Source organism: Theobroma cacao, chromosome 9, assembly GCF_000208745.1.
Source record: "Theobroma cacao cultivar B97-61/B2 chromosome 9, Criollo_cocoa_genome_V2, whole genome shotgun sequence".
NCBI lineage: Eukaryota > Viridiplantae > Streptophyta > Magnoliopsida > Malvales > Malvaceae > Theobroma > Theobroma cacao.
The window spans coordinates 6929426-6941861 of record NC_030858.1 but is presented as its reverse complement, the minus strand read 5'-3'; the positions used below and the strand labels follow the sequence as shown (position 1 = coordinate 6941861).

Here is a 12436-nt window from a genome sequence, read left to right as displayed (position 1 = left end):
ACAAGATTAACGTAAAATAAAACATAGATAATAAATTAAAATGTAGTTTAGAATAACAAAAAAAAATAATTATGATTACTTCAAGCCTCATTTAGACTTTTCATATTTTTTTTCCTTATTTGGCTTCTTCTTAATTTGCTGGTCAAGATGTTTTCTCTAGGAAAAATGATGAAAATGAGAAATGGTGGAAACTTTAATTTTAACTTGATAAATAAGATTCATTCAAGTTAAATTCATAGTGCCAATTTTATAAAATTCTTAATTTAATTTCATTAAAATATCAAATTTGATAATTCGATAGAAATATCATTTTCTGGTTAAGATAGTACGAAGCGAGTACTAGTTAATGCAAAAACTTTCAGCAGTAGGAAGCAGAAATCGTCTTAATTAATTACGACTTAAATATATATTTTATCCAAAAAAAAGGACAGCAAAAGAAAAAGAAAATAAAAAGGGGAACGACAATCCAACAGAAGCACAATTATTCGACCTTCGAAATTCGTATAAAACGTAAATATTCACAAAAAACCAAGGCAGAGTAAAAAGTATGGAAAATAAGGGGAGACATCAGCGACAACTTCATTTTCATTTTATATAAAAGAAACTCGTGCAAGAACAAAAAAAGTAAAAGATTATTTCAAGCTGTTAAACAAAGGTATCAGCCTTCGATCTCTCTTTGCTTTACGTGCTTCCATCAACGACCAATTTCCCGACGGAGGTAACGCCATTTTTTTTTTGTTTTCCGACAAAAAAATTTATAGTTAAAACTTTACTATTTTTTCGGCGGTAAGTTTTTCGCCGGAATATTCTTCGAATTATTCGCATTTTCTCTTGTGTAGTTGTGATATTTTGATTTTTTTTTCCTTCTCTCTTGAAATTCTTATGTGCTTATGATCCTGGGCTTATTTTTTTCTTCAGTTTCTTAGTAGCCAAACAGAGCCTTTTAAGATTGCCTACTTGTTTTTTTTTAATTATTATTAATTCATTTGTCTCAATTAGTAGCCAACGCAACATGAGCTGTAAATTTTCAAAATTTCATTTTCTTTCATTATACGTAATTCGTATTCGTTTTTTTTTTCTTTTTTAGTATTTTTACCTTTTTCTTTGTTTAGTTTTTTTTTTTTTTGGGGTGTGAAATGAACGTTGAAGAATCATGAAGAAAGGAACTAGGAAAGTAGGGAAGTATGAGGTTGGGCGAACCATTGGCGAAGGAACATTCGCCAAGGTTAAGTTTGCGCGGAATATAGACACCGGAGAGAGCGTGGCACTAAAAGTTTTGGCCAAAACCACCATTCTTAAGCACAAAATGGTTGATCAGGTATGTATTAATTCTTCAAAAGACCCGTAAAAGCCTTTATCGTTTGATTTTGTAATTCTTGTTGAATGCTTTTTATTGAACTGCTAATGCTTTGTTTAGTAAATTAGTTGAAAACTAATTGATAGCACGTTCTCCCAGTTTTGTTAAATGTTACAGAAATTTACTGCTAAAATAAGCCTTGGTTTAGTTGATACTTTTACTATTTGTTTTTTATTATTTGTCTTTTATTTTCGCCTTTTGATTTCAATTTGTTTTTCGCAAAAAAAGAAGAAGCAAAATTCAAATAGTAAAAGTATTAATCAAACAAAGCCTAAATTACTTTTGCCTTTTGATTGTTTGGTGGAAATCATGTTTGAGTTGTTTTATGTGTTATGCTTGAATCATGACTGGTAATTGGTAAGATTTTGGTTATGTCACATGCTATGATAATTAATCCATCCGACAGCAGTGTTGTAAAGAATGTAAGTAGCAATTTGACCAAGTGCACAGCAAATCCTCCAAAAAAAGAAAAAAGAATGTTGGTTAGGTTGATTTTCAAGTTAGTATGAGTCTGTCTGATTCTCAGACATGTATTGCTGGAGGAATATCTTCTGTTAAAGTTTCACTTAATGTTGCTTCTGCACTGGCAGAATGGGAGTAATTTGCTTTAACTTGGAATGATTATTTACACTACTCTATTCTTGATGTGGAAAATATCATTATATTTATGCAGTTTATATTTTTCAGTATCCAGAGAAATATCTTTATATTCTTCCAATTATTTTTATTGTTCATACTCTCTTTGACTCTGGTATCTGTTATAGTCCTTGCTATTTCTCAATATAACTTCCATTTGTTCCCCTTGGACCTGTTCTAGTAACACTGTTTTGATACTGGATTCTTTATGAGATTCTCTGGATGAGGAGCATACTAGTTGAGTAGAAAAAGTCTTTCCGATAAGCTTTTTTTGCTCAAACTCTGATAAGCTAAATGGCTATTTTTTGTCTTCGCTTTTGAATTTATTTAGTGAAAACTAGATCACATCACTTTTCAGAAATTAAACATCCTAGGCTTTTGGAGATTATTTTTTCCTCAAGAATATGTTAGTCTATTATAAACCCAAAGCCATAACGTTAGATTCTTTTTTTTTCCCAATGAGGCAATAACATGCAGTTATCATCCCTATGGATACGGTACAGTTCACAAGTGTTCAGATACTGTAAGCATTCGGGACGAGAGAGAACCTGCTGCCTGCGGCACACCTAGAGCATACATATGCATGATAGTGCTTCCTTGGTCATTCAAATCTAAGCCTAAGGCTTTTGAATTTTTACCTGCATGATATTTAGGAGCTTCTATGAGCTATGAAATTGTAGAAGCCTGTTGTGTACCAGCTTGATTGTTGCTCTTGCACTGTGCAAATTAGTTGGCTAACCCTTGTTTTTGGTTTACTTTTTCTGATTGGTTTCAGATTAAAAGAGAGATATCCATCATGAAGATTGTTAGACATCCTAACATAGTTAGGTTGCATGAGGTATGTGTACACTTTTGATAATGTACTTCATAGCTCATACATTTATGTTCCAGCTTAGACTGTTTCTTTGCCTCATACCTTTTTTTTCTTGAAATATAGGTCTTGGCAAGTAGGACAAAGATATATATTGTTCTTGAGTTTGTAAGTGGAGGAGAACTCTTTGATAAAATTGTAAGGCACCTCCTATCCCCTAAGTATTCTCAGCTTATTGATCTTAACTTACTCTCATTGTTTGTCTTTTTCCTATCTTCTTTTTTTCATATATATTTTTTGTTCAGAAGAGCATTTATCTCCTCTTTAACTCTTTATGTAGGTTCATCGTGGAAGACTTCCTGAGAATGAAAGTAGACGATACTTTCAACAGCTTATTGATGCTGTTTCTCATTGTCACAGTAAGGGTGTATACCACAGAGACCTAAAGGTGCAATATTTTGAATTCAACCTCTTTGGAAAAGCACTGATTTCATGATTCCATCTTTTAACCCTGACTAACTCTTTTTTTCCTCTGTAATGTCTAGCCTGAAAATCTTCTTCTCGACTCGTATGGCAACTTGAAGGTTTCAGACTTTGGACTGAGTGCGTTGCCCCAACAAGTAAGCATATTGACTTCTTTTCAGGTTCTATACAGAAGAAAGTGTTCCCCTATAATTTTTCTGCCTCTGTCTCGTAATTTGGCATGCCCATAAGCAGGGGATCGGACTTCTGCACACGACATGTGGAACCCCAAATTATGTTGCACCAGAGGTATATTCCTTCAAGCATTTTGCAGCAAATTGCCTTACTGCCTGCTATGCTTTGCTACTGTGTTTGACTTCCAAATATAACGCATTTTTGTTCTTCTGACTTTGGTCAAATTAATTGTTGTCTATTTCAGCCTCTTACATTTTGGACTGCTGGACATTTGAAATTGCTTCAATTAATTTTTCCCTATAATAGGATTGTCAATTCGACTAATGATGTAAAAATTTGCAATCAAATTCCAACCCAATTGCCAATATAAACCAGACAAATAGAGCCCAATTTACCCTCATATGTGTCTCCTTAGATTTGATTCTAAAAGATGTCTACAGGTATTGTTACAAGTGACCTAACACTTCGTCGCCTTTTTTCTACTTCTCCATCAAATAATTATCCACTCATTGGCACAATAAACTTTTATTAATTATTACAAGTTTTGAATCAATAGTACATATTAATCAGTGTTATGCTAGATGTCCTACGATATGAACTGGAGCAGAATTATAAGATCCCTAAAATACTCTTATTATTAGTTTATGATGTTTGCTAGGGATTATATCTTTTTTTGGGTAAGGGGGGAATGCAAAGGGTACCACGGATGTTACTGCTGAATTAAATTGAAGAATGGCAAACCAAGGAGAATTTCTTAGGGCTTTATCAGGCTTATTCTTGATAAGTGCTTGTTTATTAACTTTTATTCAGTTTATGCCTTTGGTATTTTATCTTCTCTATTAGTTGTTAAAAAGCTGTAGCTCTATTGTTATTTGACTTTTTGTTTGTCATTGTGACTGTTCACTAATTTCTGTAGTTTCTTAGTTGCTCATAGCCAGTCATGCCTGTAAAGCGTAAGCATGTGTTTAAATGTTCATCAATACATTTAAAGTCATGCATATGTTTTAGGTGTCTGTTATGTAGTTGAATTTCTCACAGTAAATCATTGCCCATCAGGTGCTCAGCAACCAGGGTTATGATGGTGCAGCTGCAGATGTGTGGTCATGTGGAGTTGTTCTCTTTGTTATAATGGCTGGATATCTCCCATTCGATGAGATAGACCTTCCAACTTTGTACAAAAAGGTTTGATGCTGTCATTTTTGCATGGCTGGAAAATTAATTCGTTGTTAATTTGCAACATGTTTTTTCCATATGAGCGAATAACTTTTCCAACATCTGCGGACTCTGACTGCTATATAGCTATTTGTGTACAGTTATGTTGCAATGCAGCTGCAGTTCTTTCCTCCCTTCTTTTGAGTTGTAATGAGTGCTTGCCAACTTATTTATGTTCCCATTTTGTATCATATTTTGTTCTTGGAATTTCTTTGTCAGACTTGCATCCTGTGCTGAAACTGAAATCCCTATGTGCCTTTGCATTTAGAATGGAGGCTGGGAACCCTAATATTATATTTTGTCACTCTTGTAAAATCCTACCATTTAGTATATGTCTCGCTAAGAGGAACCACCTTAATTGAACTTAATTTGTTTTATTTAAGCATCTAGTAAGTGCACTGGTAACTGTGAAGCTTCTAACTCTTCCTCTGGTCAATGTGCAGGTTAATGCTGCCCAATTTTCTTTTCCATTTTGGTTTTCACCTGGTGCAAAATCATTAGTACAGAAAATCCTTGATCCCAATCCTAAAACTGTGAGTATATTTTGCTTACTGTTGAGCTCTAGGTTTTATTTATTTGAATGCTGTTATGAGTATGTCATATGTTTTGCATTATGCTGTATGCCCAAGAATGCCAAATACTTTGTAACAGCCTGGACTATTCAATGCATTGGCTTTTACATCCCATTAGATGCTAATACATAGCTCAATGATTCGATGATGTCTACTACTCTGGGATCTGGTGGATGTTCAGTATATTGAAGAATCCAAAGATCAGGACCCCCAAGACATGGCATTGCCCTTGCAGAGATCCAATAAATAAACCAAGAACTGCTTTGACATGAAATGTTGCTTGCATTTTATAAAAGGTGGTAGTTCAGGCTTGAGAATGATAGAATAAAATCTCATTACATCTGGTCTTAGTAAGGTTTTATTTTATTTCTAAGACACTATAATTTCTAACTATTTTGGCCAAACCCTCCAAAATATATGATGGTAGGCAATAGTTAGATGGAGCAAGGTGAATAATGCAAAGTTAATAAATGTATTGATGCTTGTTTCTCCACCTCTGTCTATAACTGGTTCCTTTATTACTGCAGCGTATTAAAATTGAGGGAATTAAAAACGATCCATGGTTTCAGAAGCATTATGTGCCTGTGAGACCTAGAGAAGAAGAAGTGAATTTGGATGATGTCCGTGCAGTTTTTGATGACATTGAGGTGGGGAATTCTTTCTTTTGTTATTTGTATTTGTAGTTCCTCTTGTTGGCCTAAGAGATCTTCTGATGCTAGAGGACGGATTTTTCATCTTTGACATGTTACTAATAATGGTTGTTATCAAAGTTAAGGATGTTAAATGCAGACTGATTGCCTTGTGAAACCTTTTCTCTGGATCTCTATTGTAAGCTAAATTTCCCTTTGTTGACTACCCACTGGTATTTTGCAGGACCAGTATGTATCTGAGCAGTCTGTAGTTGATGAAGGGGGTCCCCTGATAATGAATGCATTTGAGATGATTACACTATCCCAAGGCTTGAATCTGTCAGCATTGTTTGACAGGCAGCAGGTAGAGTGGCATAAGTCAGTATTTGCTGCTGCCAAATGAAATTGTAGTCCTTGACAGTTTCTTAATTTTATCAATCAGTTGATCATATTGTTCCAGTTTCATACGTTAGCATAGCTAACTTGTGATTTAATGTTATTTAGCTTCACCTCAAAGCATGATGAATCCTCTTTCTCTTTTGCATCATGGTTATTTGTTGGTTATAGCTGATGCTTTCATTTCTTGCTGAACCTGCTGGAATTTTTTTTTTTTTGTATTGTGAATTATGTTTGCTTAAAATATGAAAAATGTATTGTGTTGCTATTAGCTTGCATAGTATTTAGTCAATAAGAAAGGGTTTTGTGGTGGGGGGCACTAGTGTGCCAGCTAAAATTATATTTTTTGGAGCATTTAAATCTTTATTTTTTGGCCATTGAGATGATGCTTTATGGCTGTAGATTGTGTATAAGCTGTAAATTTGATGAATATTAGCTTTGATAGCAGAGTCCTAGGTGTGGAGCCTTCTAAGCAAAAGTACATCAGCTTCATAGGAAGGGGCAATCTTCCATTTGGCTAACAGTATCATTAATATTATGCTAGACTCTAAAATCTTGCTTTCTCGTATTCATGTTTGATAAGTGTATTGTTATGTAAACAGTTCGATTGAGGGCATTGGTTTGTAAATTGGAAATACAGTTCTAATACAACCTTCTCCTGCTTGAACCTTTCCTCCATGGTTTTTCTTTGGCAGGATTATGTAAAACGACAAACTCGTTTTGTATCACGCAAACCAGCAAGAGTTATAATCTCAAGTGTTGAAGCTGTTGCAGAATCAATGGGTCTCAAGGTTCATACGCGTAACTACAAGGTATGACTTGTAAAAATATCTTCGTTCACTAAACAGGGGTGCCTCTTTATTAGTGGTTTGATTTGAAGGCGTTTCTACAAATTGCAGCAATTTCATCTTTTACCCAAACAGATTTTTCTTTCCTGTTTTATCGTTTTCATTTCTTCTAAAGAAAATAAAAACAACATAGGCATGATAATGTGCTAGTAAAGAAGCATTGTAATAACTCCTATGTAGTAGGTACTAAGCTAATTTGGACCTTGAATTCTTCTCAAAGACACTCTTGGTAACAATTATGTTAATCTAATACCAGGGCCTTAAGATGTGTGTTCATGGGTAATGATCTTATTTATTTTGCCAATAATAGGATGAATGGAAAAGGTTTATTGAGGAAATATACTTTCTAGGTTAATTTAGCTTCTTTCTATTCCTAGCAACATAAGTGGTGTTGGGGTCACCCTATTGTTTTATTTGGTGATCATGTTTTACATATTGCAAAAGGACATCAGTGTATGAGTGTCCTAGTTTCATATTATTTTCTTTTTCCTCAAAATTTGTTCTATCCTTCTAACCACAGGCAAGACTTGAGGGAATATCTGCAAATAAGGTTGGGCAATTTGCAGTTGTCCTGGAGGTAGATTCCTAGACCTAGAATTCTTTCTAATTTGGTAATCAATGCAGTTCTTACATTAGCAGGTGAATCTCAATATGACTTTTGTTTTACAGTTAGTTTTATATCTGTTATGTAGGTTTTTGAAGTTGCACCATCACTGTTCATGGTGGATGTTCGAAAAGCTGCTGGAGACACTCTTGAATATCACAAGGTTGGTTGTACGTGTCTTGGTCCTCATATTTTAGACATTTTATGCAACACATGTATCATCCTTGTGTTACTCTTAGTTTTCTATAACCTTTGAATGGGTTGTCAGTTACATGCAACCCAAATTAAATTAATTTAAAATGGGTTAAAAAGATTTCTTCTTGTTCTAACGAGTATGTACAAAATCTATTGTGTAGTGTAGTCGATTCTAACAAAGTGGTCCTCAAAAGCCACTATTTAACCATTTTTTGGCTTGTTACAGGAATTAAATTTTCATTATGCTTTAGTAAAAGGCTAAATGCTGCTAATATCTTTTCTCACGCACTTGTCTTTTATGCGGTCAATTTCTGTCTTTTTGGCCACTGTTATCAATCTTTGTTGGCAGGAGACTAAAACATCGCTTTCTAACCTCTTCTTTTGTTGTTTTATGCACCAAGGTTGAACTTCTTATGGCGGATTCATTTTAGATTCTAGTAGTCTCTGCAATTTTCTCTATCATGATAGAATATCCATGTGGCTAGGACAAAATGCTAGTCTTGTTTCTTAGCTGCGTACCTCTAGGCTATGGCAAACCTGGCCTTGAAAAACTTTTTGGGACTTGGATTAGGATGTAACAATCAGGCAATTGATTGCTCGTGGACTTTTCTTAAGAGTTTGTTTTATTGACGCATAACATAATCTAATGCTGCCAGCTTGTTCATGCAACATGTTTTGATATCTGAGGGTAAAAACTTTATGAATTCCTACCAGCAATTACTAATATACTAGTTTCGTTTCGCTTTTTGCAGTTCTACAAGAATTTTTGTGCGAAACTTGAAAATATAATCTGGAAACCGACGGAGGGTCTTGCGAATTCCAGTCTTCTTAGAACAATGACTTGCTGATCCTTTTTCTGTGGATGTGATGCAAATCAGTGAGCAGATGGGCCCAAGGAAGCTATTCCTCTGCTGTGCTTCACCAACCCGCCGTCTTGCTATAAAATTATGTCTGCTGCGTACATATCAGTTTCCGGGTTTATGGATCATTTGCCAGATGCAAAGTCGAAGAATTTATGACTCCAGGTTGATATGTAGGTTTTCTCTTCCTCCACTTCCTGCTCGAGGCGAGGCGAGGCAGGCCCATTGCCCTTGTATTTTACATCCTTTTGTAGCAAAAAAAATCACGTGTTAATGTCGTGGCTGTATTCAATGATGTGATATGGTATAACTATGATAATAATACAGATTGAGGTCCATCCCCATGCCGCAAATGGGGATTTCAGTTCACTTTTATTTGCTAATCACTGGCAGGTTGTTCACTTAGACTAGTAGCGGAGCAGTGACATCCTCAGCACTGTTTGCTTCTGCTGCTGTCAAACTCTGTTCTGCACTTGAACAAAACCATAACTGTAAGTTTATGACCACCCAAAACATATTCGTAGATAGAGGCTACTATTCCCAGGTTTCTGCTCCCGCCACCATCAAAAACGACTTTCGTCACCGTAAGTACCGCTGCAATCATTGTTATATGTTCCCGAGTTGCTTTAAAACATCTCCGGGGAGTAGTAATCTATGCTTAAATGGAAATAATAGATTTACCATATTGGCTGTTGCAGCAGCCGGCAAGTATAGTTAAGAGGATGTTAAAAAGCTTTGGAAGTCGGTTGCATTTGTTTTTCATGCAGTTGCAAAATCGCCATTTGCCTCGTTGAATAAAGCCAGGCCAAACAGCTGTCAAAACAAGCAAAGGTTGCAGTTTGTGTACAGGACTACTATTAGCTAACAGGGCTAACCCTGTAGAGTACCCTCGTTCATCAGCCATGTGGTCTGTATTTTACCTATGGCTCACATTAAATAGCCCTCTGAAATTTGTGAGTTCTTTAGCATTTGGGGAAAATCCGTGCCTCGTCTGACTTTTTCTGGCGTTCTGGCATTTAACCTGCAAGGAAAAATAAAATAAATAAATCATCGGAAACAATGACTGAGATAGCAAGACTTGTATTCAAGTTTCTTCCCTAATTTACCTACAAAAACTAGGGAAGGAGTAGGTTGAATATGAAAAGGCAAGGAGAAGAATAGGAATCCAACTTTTTAAAGAACAGAAATATGTAGTACATATATAAAACTTACATTCAATACAATGCAATCAAGGTCTTTCTCGCTTTTAGAAAATTGTAACAAATCAATATGATGATAATATCTCTTATTTTAGCAATAATATATTTATATTTCGAAACTCCCAGACCTTGTATCTAAAACCATCAGACTGTATGGAAGGAAAACACAGTCATTGACTAAGGAGCCAAATTTGATTTTGTATTTGTCACTTGGACTTGGTGTTGTCTACTTTATTAGTATATTGTTCCCTAAAAAGACAAGTAAGTCGCGTTGGCAGTGGCAAGAGTCATATCTTTGTTGTATGTTCATATCCTTTCCCGAAAACCAATGTGAAATAAATTGGACTATACCTTTGATCCAATGTAATTTTCCACAATAATCCATACATTTGCAGCCTATAATTCTTCTTGCATCCCCTTTGTTGTTCTAAAACCTCAGCTTTGCATAGACTGTTTTGTTTAAATACTTATTTATAAAAATAGTAAAAAATAAAAATAATCAGTAATAATATATGTATATAATAAATAATAAAAACATTAATCAAACCAAACTTTAATTAATCTTGAGTACAATTTCTTTAGCTTATAAGTTCCGTTTACGATTTTTTTTTGTTTTTTTACACATGAAAGTTCATTAAGCTTAAATTTTACAAAAAGAAAAAGTTATTCTATCTCAAAAACCATTTCTCTTTCTCTTTTCCTAATTTGAATAGGCAATATCTTAAGAGAAATTTCAAGTTTTAATTATGAGATCTCTTATTGCTTCCAAGTTTTAACTATTCACACCTTTAAATGTAATTATAAATTAAAAAACTAATAGGTCGGAGTTGGAGGGGCTATTCCCTACCATCTTCATGCCCCTTAGGGCCTGGCGGTGGCAGATTAAAGTAGAAATAGATAAAGAGCAGAACATGCTACGTACGGCTTTAAAATTTAACATGAATTAAACAATCGATCAATGAAAGCAGAAGCAAATGTGACCATCGAAGCAAGTAGAGCCACACCTTGCATGATGACCAAAAAAGAGGGGGTTTTGGCACTTCCTCTCTTTGTATTCTTCAGATAGAGGGTTTAGTAGCAACAATTTGAAAAAAAACAAAAAAAAAAAGGAAGGTGGCAAAGGGGGAGTCAAGTCAGCTTGCAAAAGATGAAAGCAGATGTAACTTCAGTCAATTCACCCTGAAACATGAAGACAAGAGGAACTATTTCTTGATGGAGAGACTACAAAATTTTAAAGTTATTCTATGGGACCCCCCAAATACTGAGATAGATGCATTTTATTTCTTCTTTTGTGTGTGTAAGAGATGCTGCTCTTTTACAGGCAAACCATCATCCCTCTTTGCAAACAATAACATCTTCCGAATTCCCCTCTCGACAAACAAACAAGCTCCCCAAACTCTATGCAGTAATTCGTGTTTTCTCTTTTTAACTCCTAGACAAGACTGATGGCTTCATTCAGAAACCACCCAGTTGAGCTAAAGATTACAGTCAGTGTTATGCTCATCTTTTACCTCACATTTTCCCCCTCTAAATCAGGTAAAAAAGGGCACAACATAAAACTTATTCAAGCTGATATATATATACACACACTGCAAGGTTCTGTATTTTGTTTTACTCGGTGTAACGTTTATTCCTGGATTTTTTTTGGCAGTTGGGTCAGTATCTGTAACAGCTAATGACAGTTCCAAGCAAGTGATGAAAATGGTTCTGGGTTCAAGGCCACCCAAGTGTGTCAACAAGTGCTTCAGTTGCAGACCATGCATGGCTGCTTTAGTTGCTTCTCCCCACCATAGAAATGGTCGAAGTTCTTCATATCAAGGTGACGAAAGCTATTATCTGCTGGCATGGAAATGCAAATGTGGAGATAAGTTCTTTCAACCTTGAGCAAAGATTAATGTATATATAGTTTTAGACTAGCTAGTTACTATATTAAAGCCCTCTGTAGCTTACATTATAGAACTTCAGTGGAAATCTCGATCGCCCTCGCCCTATTACTATTAGAATCTTTATATTATAAACTAGGAAGCTCTTCCATGGCAATCCGCTCTCTCCTCTCTCTCTCTCTCTCTCTCTCTTCTCCCTCTCCCTCTGTCTGTCCAATGGTGAAGTTGTATCTGATATTTATTCTACTTCTAGTGCCATAAACATTAATTTAGCTCTACATTCTAATGCATTGCCTCTTTCGCTGTCTCTCGTTATTAAAGAGGAAAGCTAGCAGTAACATATTTCTTTTCTCTGTTTCCTACTGATAAGGTAGCTTATGCATTAAAATTAATTAACCAAAGCACAAAAAAATCTTTGGTAAGAAGCAAGTGCCTAAATGTCTCACTCTACTTTTTTCTTTTAAACAGTGCATGCAATGATTATTCTGGGTGCATTTTTTGTACTGTTTTGATCGAAACTTCTTCCTTTCCGGCGAAAAAAGAGCCAAATTTCAGATGAGAGAGCTCATCATACTGT

The 12436-nt window shown here is 35.2% G+C and overlaps 2 protein-coding genes across 2 annotated transcripts; both read left to right on the top strand.

Moving 5' to 3' along the window:
• LOC18588774 (CBL-interacting serine/threonine-protein kinase 24) lies at positions 513-9146 on the top strand. The gene is made up of 15 exons (XM_007013408.2): positions 513-718; positions 1113-1318; positions 2769-2831; positions 2931-3002; positions 3145-3252; positions 3350-3424; positions 3522-3575; positions 4518-4643; positions 5117-5206; positions 5773-5892; positions 6119-6238; positions 6966-7082; positions 7639-7695; positions 7811-7885; positions 8670-9146. Exons 2-15 carry the CDS (start codon positions 1154-1156, stop codon positions 8763-8765), a joined length of 1338 nt encoding a protein of 445 aa, XP_007013470.2. The 5' UTR covers positions 513-718; positions 1113-1153; the 3' UTR covers positions 8766-9146.
• Positions 11224-12049, top strand: LOC18588773 (EPIDERMAL PATTERNING FACTOR-like protein 8). Its single transcript, XM_007013406.2, has 2 exons — positions 11224-11512; positions 11628-12049. The coding sequence occupies exons 1-2, from the start codon at positions 11422-11424 to the stop codon at positions 11858-11860; spliced, it is 324 nt and encodes a 107-aa protein (XP_007013468.1). The 5' UTR covers positions 11224-11421; the 3' UTR covers positions 11861-12049.